Source organism: Hypanus sabinus, chromosome 6 (genome assembly GCF_030144855.1).
Source record: "Hypanus sabinus isolate sHypSab1 chromosome 6, sHypSab1.hap1, whole genome shotgun sequence".
Lineage (NCBI taxonomy): Eukaryota > Metazoa > Chordata > Chondrichthyes > Myliobatiformes > Dasyatidae > Hypanus > Hypanus sabinus.
The window spans coordinates 64708255-64736226 of NC_082711.1; the positions used below are offsets into that span (position 1 = coordinate 64708255).

At 38.2% G+C, this 27972-nt stretch overlaps 1 protein-coding gene across 3 annotated transcripts in view; it reads left to right on the forward strand.

The window, feature by feature from the left end:
- Positions 1 to 27972, forward strand: part of ift57 (intraflagellar transport 57 homolog (Chlamydomonas)) — a 50110-nt gene that overhangs the window by 19622 nt on the left and 2516 nt on the right. For all 3 annotated transcript variants that reach the window (XM_059972335.1, XM_059972336.1, XM_059972334.1), the window contains 8 exons: positions 632 to 750; positions 4891 to 4981; positions 8850 to 8924; positions 9427 to 9549; positions 19984 to 20055; positions 22500 to 22631; positions 22714 to 22776; positions 23536 to 23602. In XM_059972335.1, the coding sequence (XP_059828318.1) occupies positions 632 to 750; positions 4891 to 4981; positions 8850 to 8924; positions 9427 to 9549; positions 19984 to 20055; positions 22500 to 22631; positions 22714 to 22776; positions 23536 to 23602 (742 nt within the window). The remainder of the gene's footprint in view (positions 1 to 631; positions 751 to 4890; positions 4982 to 8849; positions 8925 to 9426; positions 9550 to 19983; positions 20056 to 22499; positions 22632 to 22713; positions 22777 to 23535; positions 23603 to 27972) is intronic.

The window sequence follows — 27972 nt, forward strand, 5'->3', positions numbered from 1 at the left end:
TTTCGGAAAACCCGATAATACGCAAATTCTGTCTGCGAGATCGATTTTCGAGATCAGAAATTTTAAACTTATACTGATCTACAGTCTTAAGAGTCGATTGTACCTTCTTATCCAACACTTCAATTGTACGTACTTTTTCAACAATTAATTTTTCAAGAGTCGCCAACTTATCTTCATGCCGCTGAATAACCGATGCCTGCGACTGAAACTTAGTATCAAGCGATTTAACAGCTCCTTCAAGTTCAGACATTTTCGTGGTAAACGTGTTTTCCAAACTTGCCATTTTACTTTCCAAACTTGCCATTTTACTTTGCAGCTTGTTATCCAAACCTGCAAGTTTAGTGTCCAGAAGATTAGAAATTGTTTCAACAGATAAAGGCTCCTTAGACGATTTCTTGCTTGTAGCCATTTTAAATTCGGCAAAGTTAGATCAAATATAGTTTTAAAAGAAAAAAAAAGTCAATCGAAAATATCAACTCATTTGATTAAATTCGAAAAGATTAGATTAAAGGGTGATTATAGTTAGAAAAGTGAAGAGCGCCTAAAAGGCAGATGTTTACGTCGCCATCTTGAAACTCCACCCCGTCCCAATAAGTTTTAATAATGCGATTGTTCTAAAACTTTGTTTCAGGGTGGCTCAGTGGATTTTCCTCCTTCCAAACTAAAGCAAGGTTATGGGGAACAGGTCTGTTATGTCCTGGATCGTTTGGCTGAAGAAGCCTTAAAATATACTGGTTTTAATTGGAAGAGGTAAGAATCTGTAAGGGTCATGTGAGTTGCATTGCAATTTTCTTGTTGGATAGTACAATATTGGTAATAGTTCTGCCATTAAAATTTTTTAAAACAATAACAATAATAATTTTAAAACAATAATAAGATCATAACATAGAGGAGCAGAATTAGGCCATTTGGCCCATTGAGTTTGTTCTACCATTTAATCAGGGCTATTCCAATTTTCCCCTCAGCCCCAATCTCCTGCCTTTTCCCCATATCCCTTCATGCCCTGACCAATCAAGAATCTGTCGACCTTTGCCTTAAATATACATAAAGAGTTGGCCTCCACAGCTGCCTGAGGCAAAGAATTCCACGGATTCACTGCTCTCTAGCTAAAGAAATTCCTGTTCATCTTCTTTGTAAAAGGACGGCTCTCTACTCTTGAGGCTCTCAGGTCTTAGACTCTTCCACCATAGGAAACATCCTCTCCACATCCACTCTATCAAGGCCTTTTACCATTTGATAGGTTTCAATTAGGTCACCCCTTTTCTTCTGAACTCTAGTGAATACAGGCCCTTTAACCTTTGGGGAATCCTGCAGAAAGACTCCCAAGTTTCTTTTTGCCTCTGTTTTATGTATTTGTCTCCATTTAGAAAATATTCAACCCTTCCGTTTCTTCTACCAAAGTGCATGACCATACACTTCCCAACACTAATCCATCTGCCATTTCTTTGCCCATTCTCCTAATCTGTCTTAAGACCTTCTGTAGCCTCTCTACTTCCTCAAAACTACCTGCCCCTCCAGCTATCTTCATATCGTTTGCAAACCTTGCAGCAAAGCCATCAATTTCATCATCCAAATCATTGACATAAAACATAAAAAGAATTGGTCCCAACACAGACCCTTGTGGAACACCATTAGTTACTGTTAGCCAACCTGAAAGGCTACCTTTATTCCCACTCTTCCCTGCCTGCCAATCAGCTACTGCTTTATCAATGCTGCAATCTTGCCTGTAAAACCACGGGTTTGTAGTTTGTTAAGCAGCCTTATGTGTGGCACCTTGTCAAAAGCCTTCTGAAAATCCAAGTACACAACGTCAACTGATCCTCCTGTGTCAATCCTGCTTGTTATTTCTTCAAAGAATTGCAAGAAATTTGTCAGGCAAGATTTTCCCTTGAGGAAATCATGCTGACTAAGGCCTACTTTGTCATGTGCATCCAAATACCCTGAGACCTCATCCTTAATAATCAACTCCAACCAAGCATTGGCCTATAGTTTCCTTTCTTCTGCCTCTTTCCCTTCTTGAAGTGTGTAGTGACATTTGCAGTTTTCAAATCTTCCAGGTCCATTCCAGAGTCTAGTGGTTCTTGAAAAATCATTACTAATACCTCCACAAACTGTTTAGCTACCTCTTTCAGAACCCTGGGATGTACACCATCTGGTCCAGGTGACTTAGCTACCTTACAGTTTCCTAAGAATTTTCTCTTTAGTAATGGTAACTTCATTACCTGTAATGAAGTGGTCTGATTTCCATCCTCGCCTCTCTTTTACGCTTTATGTATCAGAAGAAAATTTTAGTATCCTCTTTAATATTATTGGCTAGCTTACTTTCTTAATGACTTTCCTAGTTGTCTGCTGTTGGTTTTTACATACTTCCCACTAATTTTTGCCCTATTATGTGCCCTCTCTTTGGCTTTTATGTTGACTTTGACTTCTCTTGTTAGCCACAGTTGTGTCACCTTGCCTTTAGAACACTTCTTCCTCTTTGGGATGTATATATCCTGTGCCTTCCAAATTGCTTTCAGAAATTCCAGCCCTCTGTTGGTTTACCATCATCCTTGCCAGTGTCCTTTTCCAATCAATTCTGGCCAATTCCTCACTCATGCCTCTGTAATTGCCTTTTGCTCCACTGTAATACTGTCTCACTGTATCACCTGTCTCAGGAAGGACCTGGACCCTCTGCAGTTTGTGTCTCACCATCATCGTCCACAGCAGACACAATCTCAGTGGCTCTCCACGCAGCCTTGGATCACCTGGACAATGCAAATACTTGTCAGGATGCTGTTTATTGACTATAACTCAGCATTTACCACCATCATTTCTGTGGCCTTGATCGAAAAACTATAGAACCTAGGCCTCTGTACCTCTCTCTGCAACTGGATCCTAACAAGAAGTGTTATTTCCAAGTGTGATTGGAAATAACATCTCCATCTCACTGACAGTTAACAATGGCGCTCCACAGTGATGTGTGCTTAGCCCACTGCTCTACTCTCTCTACACCCATGAATGCAGTTCAAACAGCATCTATAAATCTGCTAATGATACAACCATTGTTGGCAGAATTTCAGGTGATGTTGAAAGGGCGTTCAGGAGCGAGATATACCAGTTAGTTCAGTGATGTCGCAGCACCAACCTTGCACTCAATGTCAGCAAGACCAAAGAGCCAATTGTGGACTTCAGGAAGGGTAGGATGATGGAACACAAACTAATTCTCACAGAGTGACCAGAAGTGGAGAGAGTGAGCAATTTCAAGTTCTAGGTATCAATATCTCTGAGGACCTAACCTGGATGCAACATAGTGATCCAGCTATAAAGAAGGCAAGATAGTGGCAATATTTCATTGGTAATTTAAGATATGGTTTGTCAACTAAAACATTCAAAATCTTCTACAAATGTACCGTGGAGAGCATTCTGACTGGCTGCATCACCATCTGGTATGGGGTGGGAGGGCGACTGCACAAGATCAAAGTAAGTTGCAGGAACTTGTAAAATTTGACAGCTCTATCATGGGTACCAGCTTTCGCAGTAGCCAAGACATCTTCAAGGAGAGATGCCTTAGGAAGGCAGCGTCTATCATTAAAGAGCCTCACAGCCCCACCACCCAGTACATGCCCTCTTCACGCTGTTACCATCAGGAAGGAGGTGCAGAAGCCTGATGGCACACACTTAGTGATTCAGAAACAGCTTTTTTCCCTCTGTCATTTCTAAATGCACACTGAACCCGTGAATACTACCTCACTACTTTATTTATTTCAGTTATTTTGCACTATTTATTTTTACCTAACTCTTTAATATATATATATATATATATATATATATACACACACACACTTAATGTAACTCAGTCTTTCTTTTTCTTTATATTTATTTTTCATGTATTTCATTGTACTGCTGCCGTAAAGTTAACAAATTTTATGACCTATGCCAGTGATATTAAATCTGATTCTGATACTGATTCAACTGACTTTAGCTTCTCATATTTCAGGGCGAATTCGACCATATGGGTGAATCACTGTCCCTTACAGGTTCTCTATAATCAATTCTGGTTCATTGCACAACACCCAATCAAGAATAACTGATACCCTAGTGGGCTCAACCACGAGTTGCTCTAAAAAGCTATCTCGTTGGCATTCTAAAGATTCACCCTCTTGGATTCCAGCACCAACCTGATTTTTCCAAAAAATCTACATTCATTTTGAAATCCCCATTGACTATTGCAACATTGCCCTTTTGGCATGCATTTTCTATCACCCATTGAAATTGGTAGACCACATCCTTATTACTGTTTGGGAGTCTAGTTTAATTGCTATGTTAATGCTATAAAATTTCAGTGCATTTTCAAATGAAAGGCAATAAATCAGATGCTAATGATAATAATAAAAGAATTTGAGATGCAGAGGAAAGAAATGGTAACTTGGGTTAAAACAGCTGATTCCCCAGTCAGTAGGTTGAATCAGTTCTGTAGAACTAGTTTTAAAGGTTAGTTTACCTTTATGTTATAAGATTATGTATATTATGTAAGTATTAACAACAAATCAGAGTCATTAAAGGTTAAGTTCAGTATCTTTTACTTTTTGCCTTGTCTACATTGAATAAAATTCAATGTTCAGAGAATGCTTGTACTTTCAAGTCGACATCTTGAAAATTGAAAAGATCTTTAGGAATTTGGAAACCCTAATCAATTCATATATACTAATGTAATGTTTCTACACAGTTTGCAAATAATATTTTGAATCAGGAATATTACTATGGTGAAGAATTTTTTTGTATAAAGTTAAATTGGTAAAAATATAATTCATTAAAGAAATTAAGTTGTTTGAAAATTATATTTTATGATGATTTTATGTATAATATTCATGAGAAGCTTGCTTTAAATTTGAACTGTAATCAATTTAGGCCTGTATATCCAGCAGAAGAGATGGAAGAAGAAGCATTAATAGAAGATGATGCCGAATTAACATTAAGCAAACTTGAAGACGAAATGATCGTATGTTCAACCTTATATGCAATCATATGCAAACTTACTCTAATTTTAGCAGTTAAAGACCAAGCTTTTTTTTCCACAAAACTGAGTATTATTTTTATATTAACTTAAACCATCATAAATTGTAGTTAACTATAAACCTTATTGAGAATAAAAATGGATGGAAGGAATGAAGTAGGAGAAACTGCAGTGAAAATTATGTGAATAAAGATGGATTTGTTTGTTCTTCTTGGGTGGGAAATTTTAAGTTATAAATACAGATAATTCTAATAACCTTTGAAGATATTACATGGAACATTAATTTTCTTGCAGTTTCTATCAAAATAAGATGGCTTGTTTTTTTAAAATATTGTTGCTCTTAAAGAAATGGGACAGTTTGTTAGTTCAATTGTCACTTCCTATTGTCCTCACCTACCACCCTTTGAGCCTCCACATTCAACACATCATTCCCTGCAACTTTCACCATCTTCAATGGGATCCTACCATCAAACACATCTTTGATGACTCCTCTCTCCGCTTCCATGGGGATCGCTCCTTCCATGATTCCGTTATCTGTTTGTCACCTCCAATTAATCTTCCTCCTGGGACTTATCCCTGTAAGTGGAAGAAGTGCTACATCTGCCCATTCACCTCCCTCACATCTGTTTAGGGCTCCAGGTGAGGTAACACTTCACCTGTGATTCTGATGGCATTGTCTACTGTATCTGGTGCTCCTAGTAACAGCCTCCTCTACGTTGATAAGACCTGACTGCTTTGTCGAGCTCCTTTGCACCATCCACAAAAAGGCAGAATTTCCTAGTGGCCAACCATTTTAATTCCAATCCCCATTCCCATTCCGATATGTTGATCCATGGCTCCTCTACTACCATGATGAGGTTGGATAAGCAACTTCATATTTCGTTTAGGCAGCCTCCAGCCTGCTGGTATGAACAATGGTTTCTGTAACTTCTGGGAATTCCCCGCCCCCCCCCCCTCTTCCATTCCCCACTCTGGCTCCCCTCTTAACTCTCCTGTTCTCCTCACCAACCTATCAACTTTCCCTGGTGCCCCCCCCTTCTTTCCCTCTCTCCCATTGTCCACTCTCATTACAACTCAAGCCCCCCCCGGTCCTGGTAATATCCTTGTGAAATGTTTCTGCATCCTCCCAAACCTCTTTTATTTTAGTGAACAGAACTGCAGTTTTAGCAGAGAATTTTAAATGCTTTGTAACATAGTTGCTGATTAAAAAGATTTTTCTTGTTTTGAGCACTGTTTTGGCAGTTAGTGAAAATGAGAACACAAAAGAAGGCACAAAATTACTGTATTTTACATTCTTACAGTATTTCACAAAATATTCTATAGGCTAACAATTATCCTCACAATGTTTTGTAAGGCACTGTCAATAAATGCTGACAGATGTGATTCTTTGCTAAAATATACAAAATGAGGAACAGGATTGTGGAAGGTGAACTGAATCAATTTTGTTCTTTTCTCCTTCAGATTTTTTTGTGTTCCGACATTTGCCTAAGTCATAGCCCTCTATTTTTTTTAACTCTATGTACCTGTCCAGAAGTCCCTTAAAAGACCCTATCATAACTGCCTCCACCACGGTCGCTGGCAGCCCATTCCATGCACTTACCACTCTTTGAGTGAAAAGCTTACCCCTGACATCTTCGCTGTGCCTACTTCCAAGCACCTTAAAACTGCGCCCTCTCGTGCTAGCCATTTCAGCCCTGGGAAAAGCCTCTGACTATCCACATGATCAATGCTGCTCATTATCTTGTACTCCTTTATCAGATCACCTCTTCTCCTCTGTTGCTCCAAGGAAAAAAGGCAGAGTTCATTCAATCTATTCTCATAAGGCATGCTCCCCAATCCAGGCAACATCCTTGTAAATATCCTCTGCACTTTTTCTGTGTTTCTACATCCTTCCTATAGTGAGATGACCAGAACTGAGCACAGTACTCCAGGTGGGGTCTTGACCAGGGTCCTATATAGCTGCAACATTAACTTCGGCTCCTAAACTCAATCCCATGATTGATGAAAGCCAAGGCACCATATGCTTTCTTAACCACACAATCAACCTGCGCAGCAGCTTTGAGTGTCCTATGGACTTGAACCCCAAGATCCTTCTGATCCTCCACACTGTCAAGAGTCTTACCATTAGTACTATCTTCTGTTAACATATTTGACCTACCAAAATGAACCACCTCACACTTAGCTGGGTTGAACTCCATCTGCCACTTTTCAGCCGAGTTTTGCATTCTATCAATGTCCGGTTATAACCTCTGACAGCCCTCCACACTATCCACAACACCTCCAACCTTTGTATCATCAGAAAATTTACTAACCCATCCCTCCACTTCTTCATCCAGGTCATTTATAAAAATCACGAAGAGAAGGGGTCCCAGAACAGATCCCTGAGGCACTCCACTGGTGTCTGACCTCCATGCAGAATATGACCCATCTACAACCACTCTTTGCCTTCTGTGGGCAATCCAGTTCTGGATCCACAAAGCAATGTCCTCTTGGATCCCATGCCTCCTTACTTTCTCAATAAGCCTTGCATGGGGTGGGTACCTTGTCAAATGCCTTACTGAAATCCATATATGCTACATCTACTGCTCTACCTTCGTCAATATGTTTAGTCACATCCTCAAAAAATTCAATTAGGCTCGTAAGGCATGACCTGCCTTTCACAAAGCCATGCTGTCTATTCCTAATCATATTATGCCTCTCCAAATGTTCATAAATCCTGCCTCTCAGGATCTTCTCCATCAACTTACCAACCACTGAAATAAGACTCCCTGGTCTATAATTTCCTGGGCTATTTCTGCTCCCTTTCTTGAATAATGGAACAACATCCGCAACCCTCCAATCCTCTGGAGCCTCTCTCGTCCCCATTGATGATGCAAAGATCATCCCCAGAAGCTCAGCAATCTCCACCCTCGCCTCCCACGGTAGCAGGGGGTACATCTTGTCCGGTCCTGGTGACTTATCCAACTTAATGCTTTCCAAAAACTCCAGCACCACCTCTTTCTTAATATCTACATGCTCAAGCTTTTCAGTCCACTGTAAGTAATCCTTACAATTGCCAAGATCCTTTTCCATAGTGAATACTGAAGCAAAGTACTCATTAAGTACCTCTGATATCTCCACCGGTTCCATACACACTTCCACTGTCACACTTGATTAGTCCTATTCTCTCACGTCTTATTCTCTTGCTCTTCACACACTTGTAGAATGCCTTGGGGGGGTTTCCCTAATCCTGTCCACCATGGCCTTCTCATGGCCCCTTCTGGCACTCCTAATTTCTTAAGCTCCTTCTAGCTAGCCTTATAATCTTCTAGATCTCTATCATTACCTAGTTTTTTGAACCTTTCATAAGCTTTTCTCTTGACTAGATTTACAACAGCCTTTGTACGCCATGGTTCCTGTACCCTACCATCCTTTCCCTGTGTCATTGGAACGTACCTATGCAGAACTCTACGCAAATATCCCCTGAACATTTGCCACATTTCTTCCATACATTTCCCTGAGAACACCTTTTCCCAATTTATACTTCTGAGTTCCTGCCTGATAGCCTCATATTTCCCTTTCCTCCAACTAAACATTTCCCTAACTTGTCTGTTCCTATCCTCTCCAATGCTGTGGTAAAAGAGATAGGTTTGTGATCACTATCTCCAAAACGCTCTCCCACTGAGAGATCTGACACCTGACTAGGTTAATTTCCCAATATCTGGTCAAGTACAGCCTCTCCTCTTGTAGACTTAACTATATATTGTCAAGAAACCTTCTGAACACACCAAACAAACTCCACCTCATCTAAACCCCTTGCTCTAGGGACGGTGGGTTTATTTTCTTTAACTATGTTTCTAAAACTTTTCTTCAGGAGGAAGCAGAAGATTATGAAGAAGGGGAGCCTTTTCTGGATCTGGAGGTTTTGAAAGCTCAAGGACAGAAAATGGTACAATTTTCATCTCTGTTTAAAGATTTTTAATTTCAATGTTCCTTAGTAAAAATAAGATCATAAGTTAAGTTTTCTTATCCATATGTCTTACAGTTGAGACTGTAAATCTCATCATAACTTCATAATTTGGAGATTATACAGTTCTTTATAATACTCCTAGCCTGCCAAAGATAGATGTTTATCAATAGACTCAGCAAATTTATAGAAATTACACTCTGCTCATCATTAAAATTAATTACTATGTTCCATCATTTTGGTAAGACTAGGCTTGCACCCTTGATTATCATGTGATGAAGAATAGAGAATATTTTAGAGAATTGTTGGTTGGAGGAGGACCATTTTCTAGCCAAAACTGTTATCCTGAGGTCCTCGCAGATTTATTGTTGAAAATTATATTAACACAGATAGAGGAACAATCCTTAATTATGACCTAATGCTGTGACAATGAATAAATGTTTATACTGCAGAAACTCCTGAATTAAATGTATTTAATTTTTAGGAGGGAATAGAGTGCTCAAAGCCAGAAGAGATCTTGGAATCAACAACAGATATTGCTGAGTGGAATCTAGAGGTAGAACGAGTTCTGCCACAACTTAAGGTTACCATCAGGACTGACAACAAGGTATGTTACTTCCAAGTTTGAATAAATGTTCACTTTTAAGTCCATGAACCTGGCTTTCAGCACTTAGAATTTTACAGTGGGCCTCCCTTTTGAAAACTTAATGAGCCATTCAGTTTCTGTGATCCAATAGTACATTACTGTTTAAACTGATTGTAACTGCAGTCAAATGAAGTATTAATATTCTAATATTTTACTGTTGTAGTCCTTCTAAATGCATTTTAGAGGACAACCTTTTAATCTGATGTGTTCAGCATAGTCTAATTGAATCAATGAAATACACACCAACACAACAGACAACCAGGGTGCAAAAGACAACAAACTGCAAATTCAAAAAGAAATAATAATAGTAATAATTAATAAATAAGCAATAAATATCGAGAATATGAGATAAAGAGTCCTTGAAAATGATTCCATAGATTATGGGAACAGTTAAGTGATGGAGCGAGTGAAGCTGAGTAATGTTATCCCCTTTGGTTCAAGATCCTGATGGTTTGAGGAGTAATAACCATTTCTTTCTTTTTCAATCTTTTTATTAAATTTCATATATAAGGAAAAACATAACATGATATTAAATAGGTTATAAATGCACTAGGCTTGAAGTTAAATTAGTAATAAGATAACAATATCTTATTAAAATATCAGCAAAAAAAAATCGTACAATAATCACTCAAACCTATATTGATTATACATGAAAAAGAATAATCACCAAAAGAAAAAAAAGGAAAAAAATATGAAAATGCAAGAAAAAATGTATATTAAAAAAAAATAAACCTAAACTAACATGAGCAATAATAACAATTTATATGTATATGATAGTGTCAAGAACTCCGGAACTCCATACCAGAACAAGAATAAAAAGAGAAAGCGTCTGGAAGAGGCCAAATTAATTCATATGAATATATGAATTAATTTATATATGAATATATGAATATATCCCCAAGTTTCTTCAAATTTAATTGATGAATCGAAAATAGTACTTCTAATTTTTTCTAAACTCAGACGAGAAATAGTTTGAGAGAACCACTGAAACATGGTAGGAGGATTTACTTCTTTCCAATTTTGTAATATAGACCTTCTGGCCATTAAAGTTGCAAAGGCGATCATTCGTCTAATTGAAGGGGAAAGTCAACTACCATCCTCATTTGGTATACCAAAAATTGCAGTGATAAAATGAGGTTGTAAGTCAATATTCCAAACTGAGGAAATGGTAGCAAATATGTCCTTCCAATAGTTATGTAAGGTGGGACATGACCAAAACATGTGGGTCAATGAGGCCACATCTGAATGACATCTGTCACATTGAGGGTTAATATGGGAATAGAATCGAGCAAGCTTATCTTTAGAAATATGAGCTCTATGTACGACCTTAAATTGTATTAAAGCATGTTTAGCACATATAGAAGAAGAATTAACCATTTGTAGAATTTTTTTCCCATTTTTCTGTTGATATATTATATTGAAGTTCTTTTTCCCACTCTTGTTTAATTCTACCTGACATTTCTGGTTGTATCTTCATAATCATATTATAAATAAGAGCCACTAATCCCTTCTGACAAGGATTCAAGGTAAAAATCATGTCTGAAAAATCTATCGAAGTTGAATTGGGAAAGGATGGTAGAACTTCATATAAAAAATTTCTGATTTGTAAATATCTAAAAAAATAAGATTTAGGTAACTTAAATTTGTTGGAAAGTTGGTCAAAAGACATCAAACTACCTTCAGAAAAAAGATTACGAAAACATATTATACCTTTCCTTTTCCATATGCTAAAAGCTTGATCTGTTAAAGAAGGTTTAAAAAAGAAGTTAAGTAAGATAGGGCTATCAAGAACAAAGTTTTTCAGAGTAAAAAACTTACGAAATTGAAACCAAATTCGTAATATGTGTTTGACAATAGGGTTAGATATCTGTTTATTAAGTTTGACTAAATCAGCAGGAAGAGAAGAACCAAGAACAGAGAATAAAGAATATCCTTGTGCATCATTACATTCTAAATTTACCCATTGTGGGCACAATGGTGAATCCAAATCTAGTTTCCAATATATTAAGTTTCAAATATTATTCGCCCAATAGTAAAATCTGAGGTTAGGTAAAGCTAAACCACCATCTTTTTTAGATTTCTGTAACTGTCTTTTACTTAACCTGGGGTTTTTATTTTGCCACACAAATGAGGAAATTTTTGAATTAATGTTATCAAAAAAAGATTTAGGAATAAAAATTGGTAAAGCATGAAATAAATATAAAAATTTCAGTAAAATCATCATTTTAATAGCATTAATCCGACCAACCAATGATAAGGATAAGGGAGACCATCTAGTAGTAAGTTGTTGAATTTGATGAAGCATAGGTAAAAAATTCAATCTGAATAAATCTTTATATTTCTTGGTAATTTTTATACCTAAATAAATAAAGTTATCAGTAACAACTTTAAATGGTATCCTGTCATTCAATAAAGTTTGCGCATTTAAAGGGAATAACTCACTCTTATCCAAGTTTAGTTTATAACCAGAAAAACTACCAAATTGAACCAACAAGGATAAAATAGCGGGAATAGACCTATCAGGATCAGAAATATATAACAACAAGCCATCAACATAAAGTGATAACTTGTATAACTTCTCATTACGGGTAATACCAAAAATATTGGGAGATTCACGAATAGCAATGGCTAGAGGTTCTAATGCGATATTAAATAATAAGGGACTTAAGGGACAACCTTGTCTCGTACCATGAGATAATTGAAAAAAAGAGGATCTGTAATTATTTGTAAGAACAGAAGCAACAGGTTTATAATATATTAATTTAATCCATGATATAAAATTAGAACTAAAATTAAAATTTTTCAAGGCATTAAATAAGTATGTCCATTCAACTCTATCAAAAGCTTTTTCAGCATCTAATGAAATAACACATTCTGAGGTTATGGGTGAAGAAGTACATTAATCAATTTTCTAACATTGAAAAAGGAATACCGGTTCCTAATAAAACCAGTTTGATCTTCTGAAATCATCTGTGATAGTATCTTTTCTAACCTAATAGCTAAAATTTTTGTAAGAATCTTAGAGTCTACATTTAATAACGATATAGGGCGATAAGATGCACATAAAGTAGGATCTCCACCCATTATCAACATATATTCTTTTAGATTAGGAAGGGAAGTAAATAAACATTTAAAAAATTCAGGGCAGTCAAAGTTTGGAGCATAAATATTAACTAGAGCCACTTTTCGATTAAAAAGTGAACCAGTAATCAACAAAAATCTGCCCTGTGGGTCAGAAATAATTTCATGATGTGCAAACGAAATTGAGGGGTCTATAAAAATAGACACACCCCTAATTTTGGCGGTACAATTCGAGTGAAATTGTTGACCCTTCCAGAACCTAAAAAAGCGTTGATTATCCTCCCTCCTAATATGGGTCTCCTGTGCAAAGATAATATTAGCATTTAGTCTATGGAATACTTTAAATATTTTTTTATGTTTAATCGGATGATTTAAACCATTAGTATTCCAAGAGATAAAATTAATAGACTTATCCTTCATGCCAATATTAATTGTATATATCATAAAAGGTTAAAAAGACACATAACCCATAATTCAGGAAGAACGAAAAATGATTCAGGAGCAACCGGAGAACATGACACCTCAACAATATTAATAATTTAAAGTCGGCCCATAAACTAAAAGCAAAAAAATAAAAAGCAAAAGCGTGAAAAAAGATCCCTCCCCCTCCCCCAACCCCTCGAAAAAAAGCCAAGCGGCAGGCGCACAAACTAATACTAATATTACCCCCATTTCAAGATGGCAACTCCATGAAAAGATAAAAAGAGACTATATAGCACCCAGATTTAAATACAGGGTTGCCAAAAAAAAGGATATATATCAATCAAAATGGAAAAAAATGTAATATAATAAAGCAAAAGATCATTAATAAAAAAGGATAAACATTAAAGATTAAAAAAGTGTAATATGCCTTTAAAAAAAAAGATTCCATATTCAAATATAAGAAAGATGACGTTTCAAAAGCAAAGACTTATGGGAAGAAGAAACGACATTTTGAAAAAACAAATTACAAAATATAAATGTAAATTCACCAATCTATTTTAAAAAAAAATTTTAAAAAGTCATCAAAATAGGATTGAAAAAGGATTCAATAATCATTACAATATAAAAAAAAGGTCCAAAAATCCAAAACATTCGTCCCATTTTCAAGTACAAGCAAACAAATAAACGCTTATGGAAAGCAAAGTCTTATGGGAAGAAGAAACGACATCTTAAAAAATAAATCATTATTACAAAATATAGACATGTATATCCAAATCAGAAAAAAAAAATTAAGAAAAAAGACATTATAGTAAAATTAAAAGAGCATCTATAAACCATGATAATAAAAAAAAACAGGTCTACAGACCAAAGTAAAAAGCTATAACGCAGCTTCATAAGTTAAAGCCCAAAACGAAACGGCATCTTCTCTCCAAAAATTCTTCAACATAACAGATAGTTCAACTTATTCTAGAAGATCGATATTCTTCGACGAATTTCTTTGCATCTGCCGGAGTATTAAAGAAGCGCTGACTGTCGTCACTCAACGTAATTCTGAGATTCGCTGGGTATCTTAAAGCTTGTTTAAATCCAATCGAATGAATCTCTGCCATCACTGGTTTTAAAACGGTTCTTGCTTTCATCACTTCAAATGAATAATCTTCAACAATACGAAACTTATTGTTTCTGTGAAAAATCACAGAAGCCTTTCTGATGAGCTAATCGGATTAGAAGCTCCTTCTCCCGAGGATAACGGAGGCGAACAATCACAGCTCGTGGCTTGTCACTCGAGACCGAAAATCTCGAAACTCTGTGGGCACGATCAATAGTAGGTTTAGCCTGCAAAGCTTCAGCACCGAAAACTTCCCATAATAAGTTAGAGTAAAATTCAGTTAAGTCACCAGACTCAACTTTTTCGGGAAGCCCAATGATTTGCAAATTCTGTCTGCGAGATCGGTTTTCAAGATCGGTGATTTTAAACTTATAATGCTCTACTGTATGAGCGGTCGACAGTACCTTCTTCTCCAATGTTTCAATTGTACGTATTTTTTCACAAATTAACTTTCCAAGAGCCGTGAACTTTTCTTCATGCCGTTCAATATCTGCTGCCTGCGATTGAAGCTTGGTATCAAGCGATCTAACGACTTCTTCAAGCTGAGACATTTTCACAGTAAGCTTATTTTCCAGACTTGTCATTTTACTTTCCAAACTTGCAAGTTTAGTATCCAGTTTAGTATCCAGAAGATTAGAAATTGCCTCAAGAGATAGAGGCTCTTTAGACGATTTCTTAGGTGCAGACATTTTAAGTTTGAAAAGATTAAATCAAGTATTATTTTAGAAAAGAAGTAAATCGTAAGTATCAACCCATGTAATTAAGTACGAAAAGATTTGATTAAAGGATGATTATAGTTTAAAAAATGAAGAGCGCCTAAAAGGCAGATGTCTACGTCGCCATCTTGAAACTCCGCCCCCAGGAGTAATAACCATTTCTGAACTTGGTGGTAGGAGTCCTGAGGCTCCTGTACCACTTTCCTGACAGCAGCAGTGAGGAGAGAGCATGATCATGGAAGCCTTTATAATATTATTAATACTGAAAATATACTTGAAGACTCTTGCTGCATGGTCTTTAACACTTAATTGTAATGCAACAAGGATAGACTTTGCTCACAAGGGAGAATATTAAACATTTCAAGATATTAAATCAATGATGCAGAATACTCAGTGCAGAAAAAAAGATGTTTTATGCAGAATGTTTTCATAATATTAAGGTGCCCTAAAGCACTTAACAGCCAGTTATATTTTGTGATGAATTTTCACTGTCAGGAACTTGACAGCAAATTTCTGTAAACAATTTGATAATCTGGTCTAGATGTTTGTAAGATAAATTTGTTCAGATTCTTTGGTGGAACTGCCTGATCTTCTTGGGCAGTGGTGCAAGTGTTTTACAGACATTGAAAATAGTAGACAGTGTGTTGGCACCACTGAAGGATGACACAGGTGTCACTTTTCAACACTTCACAGAATACCAGCTCATATTAGTTTGAAAATACATTTAAAACTGCAGTCCCTGGGATGAGAAGGGAAATAACACAAAGTGCCATTCCATGAAGGTTTCGTGTTGCCAACGAATAACTGTATATCTCTTCTGTTTACAAATTATTATAAAGTCAAAGTTGAGTTTGTTATGTGCTCAAGTATATGTATGCACAGGTGTAATGAAAACTTACTTGCAACAGCATCACATTGACTTTAACATTATATAAGTGGCATTCATATCACTGTTAATAAGAATACACTACAAGATCTACAAGCACAAGTTTTTAATAGGCTGGGCATTAAATGATTAGACTGCAATTTATTTGAAAAGTAACATGTGGGGAGTATTGTGGGGAAGGCTGATGAGCTGAAGGCGTGGATTGACACGTGGAATTATGTTATTGTAGCCATTGGTGAAACTTGGCTACAGGAAGGGCAGGACTGGTAGCCTAATGTTCCAGGGTTCCGATGTTTCAGACGTGATAGAAGCAGAGGGATGAAGGGTGGCATTGCTAGTCGGAAAATGTTACAGCAGTGCTCAGGCAGGACAGATTAGAGGGCTTGTCTACCGTGACCATATGGGTGGAGCTGAGAAACAGGAAAGGTATGACCACATTAATGGGGTTGTATTGTAGACCACCCAATAGTCAGCGAGAATTGGAGGAGCAAATCTGCAGAGAGATAGCAGACAACTGCAGGAAACATAAAGTTGTGATAATAGGGGATTTTAATTTTCCACATATTGATTGGGACTTCCATACTGTTAAAGGTCTAGACGGGTTAGAGTTTGTAAAATGTGTTCAGGAAAGTTTTTGAAATCAATATATAGAGGTACCGACTAGAGACAATGCAATATTAGATCTCCTATTAGGAAATGAGTTAGGACAGGTGACAGAAGTGTGTGTAGAGGAACATTTTGGTTCCAGTTATCGTAACACCTTTAGTTTCAACTTGATCATGGATAAAGGTAGATCTGGTCCTCGGGTTGAGGTTCTAAACTGGAAAAAGGCCAATTTTGAAGAAATGAGGAAAGATCTAAACTTGGATTGGGACAGGTTGTTCTCTGGCAAGGATGTGATTGGTAAGTGGGAGGCCTTCAAAGGAGAAATTTTGTGAGTGCAGAGTTTGTATGTTCCTGTAAGGATTAAAGACAAAGTCAATAAGAATAAGGAACCATGGTTCTCTAGGGATATTGGAACTCTGATAAAGAGGAAGAGAGAGATGTATGACATGTATAGGAAATAGGGAGCAAATAAGGTGCTTGAGGAGTATGAAAAGTGCAAAAAAATCTTAAAGAAATCAGGAGGGCTAAAAGAAGACATGAGGTTGCTTTGGCAGTCAGGGTGAAGGATAATCCAAAGAGCTTCTACAGGTATATTAAGAGCAAAAGGATAATAAGGGATAAAATTGGTCCTCTTGAAGATCAGAGTGGTCGACTATGGAACCAAAAGAAATGGGGGAGATCTTAAATGGGTTTTTTTGCGTCCGTATTTACTAAGGAAACTGGAATGGAGTCAGTGGAAATAAAGCAAACAAGTATTGAGGTCATCAAACCTAAACGGGTTGAAGAGGAGGAAATGCTTGCTATCTTGAGGCAAATCAGAGTAGATAAATCCCCAAGACCTGACAGGTTATTCCCTCGGACCTTGAAGGAGACTAGTGTTGAAATTGCAGGGGCCCTGGCAGATATATTTGAAATGTCGGTATCCAGGGGTGAGGTGCCGGAGGATTGGAGGATAGCTCATGTTGTTCCGTTGTTTAAAAAAGGTTCTAAAAGTAATCCAGGAAATTATAGGCCAGTAAGTTTGATGTCGATAGTAGGTAAATTATTGGAAAGAGTACTAAGAGATAGGATCTACAAGTATTTGGATAGACAGGGAATTATTAGGGAGAGTCAACATAGCTTTGTGCATGGTAGGTCATGATTAACAAATCTATTAGAGTTTTTCAAGGAGGTTACGAGGAAAGTGGAAGAAGGGAAGGCAGTGGAGGTTGTCTACATGGAGTTCAGTAAGACCTTTGACAAGGTCCCGCATGGAAGGTTAGTTAGGAAGATTCAGTTGCTAGGTATACATGGTGAGGTAGTAAATTGGATTAGACATTGACTCAATGGGAGAAGTCAGAGAGTGGTAGTGGAGGATTGCTTCTCTGAGTGGAGGCCTGTGACTAGTGGTGAGCCACAGGGATCAGTGCTGGGTCCATTGTTATTTGTCATCTATATCAATGATCTGGATGATAATGTGGTAAATTGTATCAGCAAATATGCTGATGATACAAAGATTGGAGGTGTAGTGGACAGTGAGGAAGGTTTTTAAAGCTTGCAGAGGGATTTGGACCAGCTGGAAAAATGGGCTGAAAAATGGCAGATGGAGTTTAATGCAGACAAGTGTGAGGTATTGCACTTTGGAAGGACAAACCAAGGTAGAACATACAAGGTAAATGGTTGGGCACTGAGGAGTGCAGTAGAACAGAGGGATCTGGGAATACAGATACAAAATTCCCTAAAAGTGGCGTCACAGGTAGATAGGGTAGTAAAGAGAGCTTTTGGTATATTGGCCTTTATAAATCAAAGTATTGAGTATAACAGTCAGAAAGTTATGGTTAGGTTGTATAAGGCATTGGTGAGGCCGAATATGGAGTATTCTGTGCAGTTTTGTTCACCAAATTATAGGAAAGATATTAATAAGGTTGAAAGAGTGCAGAGAAGGTTTACAAGGATGTTGCTGGGACTGGAGAAACTGAGTTACAGAGAAAGGTTGAATAGGTTAGGACTTTATTCCCTGGAGCGTAGAAGAATGAGGGGAGACTTGATAGAGGTATATACAATTATGATGGGTATAGATAGAGTGAATGCAAGCAGGCTTTTTCCACTGAGGCTAGGGGAGAAAAAAAACGGAGGACATGGATTAAGGGTGAAGGGGGAAAAGTTTAAAGGGGGATACAGATACATAAAAGTTTAGGGGGAGCTTCTTCACACAGAGAGTGGTGGGAGTGTGGAATGAGCTGCCAGATGAAGTGGTTACTGCGGGCTCACTTTTAACATTTAAGAAAAACTTGGACAGGTACATGGATGAGAGGTGTATGGAGGGATATGGCCCAGGTGCAGGTCAGTGGGACTAGGCAGGAAAATGGTTTGGCACAGCCAAGAAGGGCCAAAAGGCCTGTTTCTGTGCTGTAATGTTCTATGGTTCTATGATTCTATCTCTTTAGGCTTGGGAATAGTGATGCAATAAAATGGTGTGTAGCTTTCTGGATTTGTGAACAGCTGATTATGTTGTTGCTGTCCAAAAAGCATAACATCCATTATGTACACAACAAGCTCCTACAAACTAATAATCTGTTTGTAAAGGGATGGTTATTGAAGTTGAATTCGAGCTTATTGGCACATAACACAGTTGCATTACAGGATTTACCAGGAACATAAATTATCCTCTTCAGAATAATATAAAGAAGCTTTAGGAAAACAGATGGGATGTCAGCAGAACATTTTATGTGAAAGCAATGAAGCACACCTTCACTGGATTATCATCCTGCATTTTGTATTCAGGTTTCTAGAGCTGAGCAAACTTCTGAGCTAAGCAAGAGTGTAACCAAGAAACCTCAATATAAGAATGCAGGATATTCATGAGTAATCTGAATTTCATATTTCACATAATTTGCTTTTTCAGTTCCTTGCAAAGTAGCAAAATAGTAAAAGCTACCTTTCATGCAAGACACAAAATATAGATAAAGATGCGTTTGGTAGAAACTGTGTTATGTTATTTGTAATTAAGAATCAGATTTTCGCAGAACTTTTCAACCAATTTTTGAGTCCTTATAAATTATTCATTTTTCTATAAATAGCACAAGTAGTGAGTGTAATAAGTTTAATTATGTCTTAGTTATGTACATCATAATCAAAATACTGCAGTTGTTGGAACTGAAAAGAATTCCTGGAGATAGTTGGCAAATCAAGTGAACTCTCAATGCACTTTCAAGTGACTGGGACTGTCTTTTTATTTGTTTTTTTAACACGAGAAATTCTGCATATATTGGAAGTCTGAGCAATATGTAAAATGCAGGAGGAACTCCATAAGTCAATCAGCATCAATGGAGGGAAACAAGCAGTCTATGTTTCAGGCCAGAACCTTTCATCAGGACAGGAAAGGAAGGATGTGCTTTCGCCTTGTGCTCAACCAGAGCTCTTTCCCATTACCTTTTATTCTGACTTCCCCTTTCTTTCCATTCCTAATGAAGAATCTCAGCCCGAAGCTTTCACTATTTAGTTCCCTCCATGGATGCTGCCTGACCTGATGAGTCCCTTCAGCACTTTGTGCAGAAATGTTTTATTTAATAACATGAATTACTTTGCTTTAACAGGACTGGAGAGTTCATGTTGACCAAATGCACCAGCATAAAGAGGGAATTGAGACATCTCTTAAAGAGACAAAGGTATTACTTTATTCAAATTCAGATGTATAAATTTTAATCCTTAGTTCTCACAGATCCACAGATCTTTGTTAAATAACCCAGCAAGCTGAAGTTGCAGAGTTAAAGCACACATGAGCACACACATGCAGCTCACCGCTGCATTTTTAATAATTGCTGGAAAAAGAAGAGCTAATTGCCCATCCTTAATTGCCATTGAAAAAGTACCAGTGAACCTTCATCTTGAATTTCTGCATTCCTTATAGTGATGAACTCCCAGATGTAAAGTCAGGTTAGTAAAGTCACTTGAAGAAAACTTGCAGATAATGGTTTGTCAGGTGCTTTCCACCATTGTCCTCCTTAATATGAAGATGAAGCATTTAAAACACTTGATTGGAGTAGTTTTGCAAGTAATATCTGTAATATCTGTATCTGTATATTTTACAGATGCTACAAAATGGCATTCACAGTGTACTTGTGGTGGAGGTGTGGGATGTAGGAGGAGAAAATACATTCAGTGGCCACTTTTTTAGGTACACCTGTATACCTGGGGCTCAATGCAAATATTTAATCAGCCAATCATGTGGCAGTAACTCAATGCATAAAAGCATGCAGACATGGTCAAGGGGTTCAGTTGTTTTTTTTTTTCCAGACCAAACATCAGAATGGGGAAGAGAAGCAATCTCAGTGACATTGACTGTGGAATGATTGTTGGTGCCAGATGGGGTGGTTTGAGTATCTCAGACACTGCTGATCTCCTGAAATTTTCATGCACAACAGTATAGAGTTTACAGAGAATGGAGAAAAAAACAAAAAAATGTCTAGTGAATGGCATTCTGTGGGTGAAAATGCCTTGTTAATGAGGGAAGTCTGATGAGAATGAGCAGACTGATTTAAGCTAATAGAAAGGTGATAGTAACTCAAATAACCATGCTCTAAAACAGTGCCATGCTGAAGAGCATCTCTGAATGTACAATATGTGGAACCTTGCAGTTGATGGACCATGACTCAGTGACACTTTATTAGGTGCAGAAGGTAGTTAATTCTGGATTTAAATACCAGTTGAGAATTGCCTTTTGCCTAGTAGGCTTCATGACAATCTGCTCTAAAAAGCCATCTTGTGGGCATTCTACCAATTTCATCTCTTGGAACCCAGAACTACCCTGATTGTCCCAATTTACCCATATATTTAAATCTCTCATGACTATCGTAACATTGCCCTTTTTACATGTTTTCTGTCTCCTGTTGAAATTTATATCCCACATCCTGGCTACTGTTTGAAGGCCTGTATATAACTCCCATCATTTTACCTTGCAGTTTCTTACTTTTATCCACAAGGATTCTACATCTTCCTATCCTATGTCACATCTAAGGATTTGATTTTATTTTTTCCCAACAGAGTCACCCCAGCCTCTCTGCCTACATGCCTGTCCTTTTGATACAATGTGTATCCTTGGATATTAAGCTTCCAATACTGACTTTCTTTCAGCCACAATTCAGTGAAGACCACAATGTCATACCTGCCAATCTCTAACTGTGCTGCAAGATCATCTGCCTTATTCTGTATATTATGTGCATGTAAATGTAACACCTTCAGTCCTATATTCATCACCCTTTTCAATTTTTGCCATCGTTTTCTCTTCAACACATCTCACTGAATATAAATTTCTCCTATCATCTGCCTGTCCTTCCTCCCAATCTCATTACACACTGCATTTATTTATATACTAACTGCCCCATCCTCAGACTTATCACTCCAGTTCCCATCCCTCTGTCAAATTAGTTTAAACCAGGGGTTCCCAACATTCTTTATGCCGTAGACTCCTACCATTAACTGAGGGGTTCATGGACCCCAGCTTGGTTTAAATCCTCCCCAACAGTTCTAGCAAACCTACTGCAAGGGTATTGGCACCCCTTGGGTTCAGGTGTAACCCATCCTTTTTGTACAGGTGATCCCTTCCCCAAAAGAGATCCAAATGAACCAAAAAGCTGAAGCCCTGTGTCCTGCACCAGCTCCACAGCCACTTATACATCTGTACTATCATACTATTCCTGTCCTGACTACCACATGCTATTGAGAGCAATCCAGAGATTACAAATTGGAGGTACTGCTCTTCAGCCTCTTCCCCAACTCCCTATACTCACTGCATAGGATCTCTTCTCCCTTTCTACCTATGTCAGTCATGCCAATGGAACCTCTGACTGTTCACCCTCCCTCTTGAGAATATTCTGCAGCCACTCTGAGGCATCCTTGAAGCTAGCACCTGGGAGGCAAAACACCATCTTGGTGTCTCTTTCATGGCCAAAAATACCAAATACCAAAATACCTTAAATACCAAGTCAAGATTATGCAAGCAAATGTTGCAGGTCACTTGTCCGTAGTAATGGTTACTTGCTTTATTTGCTAATTCTGTAGTTATTTTTTGATTTTTTAATATCTAATTGCTAAATATTCTGTATATTTGGAGAGTTACTTGGATAAGCTTCAGGATGAGATTAGTCGAACTCTGGAGAAAGTCAGCAGCAGAGAGAAATATATCAACAACCAGTTGGAGAATTTGATTCAAGATTTTCGAACTACTCAGGCTCAACTAAGTGAGGTAACCTGTAATTCTATTTAATATCAATTTTTAACTTTGAATTCTTGATGATATTTGGTTAAAAAATTTCACTTCCTTCCAGGCCAAAGACCGGTATCAACAAGGAAGTGGAGGAGTAACAGAACGGACCAAACTTCTGTCTGAGGTAGAAATCCTATCAATGGCAATAATATTTGTTTTTTTTTAAATCAAGAAGTTACTTACTCAAGCCATTCAATTTTAAATATCTTTCATTTAGTTTAGAATGATGCTTTTACACATGATATTACTCAAGCAAATAAATAAGGCATGTGGTAAGTGGTAACGCATCAGGCAATATCTCATTGAATGGCAGACTAGATAGGAAGGGCAGAATGGCTTACTCCTGCTTCCCAAATACACCTCGGTGGAAGTGACTTTCAGCATTATGTTTTTGTTTTGTTCCTTAGTGCTCTTAATTAAGCAGAAAAAAAATCTGCTTGGAGTTCCAATTCCTGATCATGACGCAGCATCATATGTTGAAAAATGTGTGTTAGTGACAAGATTCTTGTTTGCTGAATTGCCCCTTAAGAAAGATGACCAATATTTTTTTTCATTACCACTTATCTATAATTGTGAAATGTTTAAGGTGTTGTTACATGTTACTTATTTTCATTTAGTCTGCTAAATATTTATTTGAATGCATATAAAATTTGTGCCATTATGGCTATATGGATGACCACACTAAGAATACATGAATTGACAAAGTGTGGTGCTAAAGTTGGATGAATTAATAATTAAGAATGTTCAGTCCTTCTAGGCAAATAGTATATATGCTTTGTATTTTGCTCCTTTTAATCATTTAAAAAAGTATTAGTGGATCTCAAATAATGGAGGTGTTTCTATAGATTGTTTTTTTTATATCTTGTGTGTGCAATTCTTTAAGATAAGTGAAGAATTGGAAAAAGTGAAACAAGATATGGAAGAAAAGGGAAGTAGTATGACTGATGGAGGTTAGTAAAGCTTGGATTTTTTTCAATAATCTTGAAGAATGGATTTAAAATAATTATTATAGGGAGAGCAAGAAGATTCTATTTTTGAGAGGCTTGTTAGGATATGAAATGCTCCAGAAGAAACACTCATAAAATTCCACAATATTGCTTAAGGGGGAAAAATGTAAATGTTTGTGAGGATAACAGCCAATGGTTCTTTCAAATAGCTTTGCTCATCTTTGTAAGTAGTATCTTCCAGCATAAAGATTAGTATCGGACCCACAGACTCTTTCACAGATATGATGGCCAACGGGGCAGGTAGGAGTGTACTTTGTAATTTAGTCCACTCCTTCTGCCAAGTAGGCAGAGGCCTGTGTGTGCTTCTGATACATAGCCTTTAGATTTTCCATACCATCTTGAATGCTTCTTCTTCACTTTGAGCAGTCACAAGTCAGCGATTTTCAGGAATCTGTGGGGATGCTTCAGTTGTTCAGGAAAGCTTTGAGGATATTCTTGAATCTTTTCCTTTGAATGCCTGAAAATCTCTTTAAATGACAGAGCTCAGACACTGTCTGCTCAGTAGTCCAATGTTGGGCATGCAAACATTAATCATCTGCATATTGCTGTTTAACTGCTTAGCGTTGGGTAAGCTAGGTTCTGGGATTTAGTTGCCATTGGTTGAACTGCTTTCCATTATTTCTGAAAGTTATCCTTCCTCATATGAGAAGTTTGAAAATTTGAGCTAAGTGCAAAATTACAGTGAGAAAAACTGTGAAGAGCATTGGACCAATGGAACAGCCTTATTTGACACCAGTTTACACTACAAATTGTTGTAGACCTGTTGGTTAACATCTCAGCTTGAATACCATCTTGGGCAAGTTCCTCTGGGCAAACAAATTTGAGAAGAGTGTCCTCTCAAATTGATGGAATCAAAGGTTTTAATGCAGTCAAAGAAGACTATGTATAGTGTCTGGCATCACTCCCTGTATTTCTTTTGCAATTGCTCTACAGAAAAGATCACATCCACTGTGCCTTGAGACTAATGGAATCCACACTATGACTTCAAAAGTGCTGTTTTGGCGACTGTGAGGAGGTGGTTGAGAAAGATCTTGTCATGTTCCTCCTAGCAGACAACAGGGATCTCTGTAATTACTGCAATCAAATTGTCTCCTTTCTTGTAAATATAAAGATGGAACCTCGTGCATTCACTTCATCTATCATATGTTCTAAGGGTCACAGGCTTTGTGAAGGATCCGTGGAGTGTTTCTGTTCCCTTGAATCAACCTAGTGCTTCCAATCCAGCAGCACTTTATATTTGTGGCTGGTTAGACCCTCGATTTCCTAATCATTTTCATCAAATCAATCCTGTTTCTTTTTGATAGAGAAGCCAAAGGTTGCTTCACATTTGCCAATTAAGGCAAACATTACAACAGCTCCTGAGCCTTGGGGCTTCCATTGGCAAGAAGTCAGTTTCCGTAAGAATAACCAGCTTTGTCAGGTCCTTAAGAGCTTCAGTATGTTGCACAGGGGGTGTTGGGGGGGATGACCCAAATGCAAGACACAGACACTGAGGTAGAAGGAACAGGACTAGGTTTATCGAGAAAGCAAGGGAATTCAGGAGGAAACGACGCTGGACATGGACACAGGCCTTGGGTGAGACAAGGACACCGGTCCTGGGCTAGGACTCCGAGCCAGGGCATCCCTGAACACGGGTCTTGACTCAGGCGAGGACTCGGTACTAGGAGCAGACTAGACACTTGATAGTACTGGGAATGCAAAGCCTTGACTGGGACTGGACGAGGTTCTAGGACTAGGCTTGGAGTGGACGAAGTATCTCCAGCACAGGACAAGGAATCTCCAGCACCGGACTGGGTGAGGTACTCCTGGGCTGGGCGAGGCACATGGACTGGAAGAGGCACCAGAACTGGATAAGGACATGAAGCTCAGACTTGGACAGAGCTGGAACATGGACTAGGTCTTGGAACACAGAGATTTGGACGAGCCAGGACCCCGCCTTGGGAACAGGACGTAGGGCCAGGACTCGTACAGGGAACATGGAGCCAGGACCCCTCCTTGGGAACAGGACGTAGGGCCGGGACTCTTCTTTGACACGGACACTGAACACTGGAACACAAAGAGACAGTTCCAAACTCAATGATAGATAGTTCCTTATCTTGGCATGGCAAGGCTCCAGTCTCACTCCGGCAGTTGACCTTGTTGGTGATAAAGCCAAGGATGCAGGCGAGGTTGCAGGCAAGGTAGCAGGCAAAGATAACAGACGAAGATTACAGACGAAGGTTAGTGCCGAAGTAACTGCCAGGGATTTAGGGGGAGGGGGGAGAAAAACAGAGAGAAAAAACAGTTCAGCGACCAATCACTGATTTGCAGAGGTATTTATGTGCCAGCCTGAAACACAAATCAGGTTGCCTCAACGGAACCAGGGAAAAATGGAAAACTTGGAATAAGGATTGATGGATCAGACCGTGAACCGGAATGCGGACTTCCATGGACTGGACTATGACACAGTTCTTGAGCTTTGGTAGCAGAACAATGTTCAGATCTGTCATTATTGGGATGCCTATCGGGTCCTCTCATTACAAATCCTGATCTTCAAATCATAGAATGGTAGTTGCCTGTGCATGGTTTCTTTAACACAGGCAGATGTTGCACACCAGCTATTAGTGGATACACAGAGGAAGATTTAACGTGGCCCCAAATTACTATAGGTCAAGCTCTGCTATATAAGTGTTAATGTTCCCACATTAGTGGGCATACTTGTTGTTGCTGCAGAGTATCTGGGCTCTGGCATATATGACAGCATATATATATACTTGCTGGTCAGCACATGACCACAGCCTCCCTCCTGCTTGTCTCTTACCCCTTTCCCATGCTTCTGAACAATGCTAATACTTCATTAGTAGGTCTGAAAACGTCAGAATCCTGCAAGGTTTGAAAACATTTCAACTTAAAAAGGTGACCGTATTAAGCTTTGAAAGAATGTTTTAGCAACCCTGACCATTTTGTTTCTGTAGGCTGTATAGTTCAGCTTATTGCACTGTACTATGATAATCTGCAGATGCTCTTTGAGCTTACATTACTTGTATTGGAATTTTACTGCCAGCTTACATTAACCAACATGCAGAATTATTTATCAATTCTTAAAATTTGAGATATTATATACAGTGCCTATAAAAAGTATTCACCCCCCCTCATGAAAGTTTTCATGTTTTATTGTTTTACAACAATGAATCACAGTGGATTTAATGTGGATTTTTTTGACATTGATCAACAGAAAAAGACTCTCATGTTAAAGTGAAAACAGATCTCTACAAGGTGATCTAAATTAATTACAAATGTAAAACACAAAATAATCGATTGTGTAAGTATTCACCCTCTTCAAGTCGGTATTTAGCAGATGCACCTTTGATAGCAATTACAGCCTTGATTCTGTGTGGATAGATCTCTAACAGCTTTGCACATCTAGACACGGCAATTTTTCCCCATTCTTCTTTACAAATCACCGTTAGACAGACAGATAGACATACTTTATTGATCCTGAGGGAAATTGGGTTTTGTTACAGTCACACGGACCAAGAATAATGTAGAAATACAGCAATATAAAACCATAAATAATGCCAAGTGGAAATTAGTCCAGGACTAGCCTATTGGCTCAGGGTGCCTGACACTCCGAGGGAGGAGTCGTAAAGTTTGATGGCCACAGGCAGGAATGACTTCCTATGACGCTCAGTGCATCTCGGTGGAATGAGTTTCTGGCCGAATGTACTCCTGCGCCTAACCAGCACATCATGGAGTGGATGGGAGACATTGTCCAAGATGGCATGCAACTTAGACAGCATCCTCTTTTCAGACACTACCACCAGAGAGTTCAGTTCCATCCCCACAACATCACTGGCCTTACGAATGAGTTTGTTGATTCTGTTGGTGTCTGCTACCCTCAGCCTGCTGCCCCAGCACACAGCAGCAAACATGATAGCACTGGCTACCACAGGCTCATAGAAGATCCTCAGCATCATCTGGCAGATGTTAAAGGACCTCAGTCTCCTCAGGAAGTAGAGACAGCTCTGACCCTTCTTGTAGCTAGCCTCAGTGTTCTTTGACTAGTCCAGTTTATTATCAATTCATATCCCCAGGTATTTGTAATCCTTCACCATTCTTAGGTGCCATCATTCCTCCTAAGCTCCATCCTTTTAAAGTATACCCACAAGTTCTCAATTGGATTGAGGTCTAGCCTCAGACTTGGCTACTCCAGGATGTTAACTTTGTTGTTCTTAAGCCATTCCTGTTGTAGCTTTGGCTTTGTGCTGGGGCTATTGCCTTGCTGGAAAGCAAATCTTCAACCATGTCGCAGTTCTCTTACACACTGCATTGGG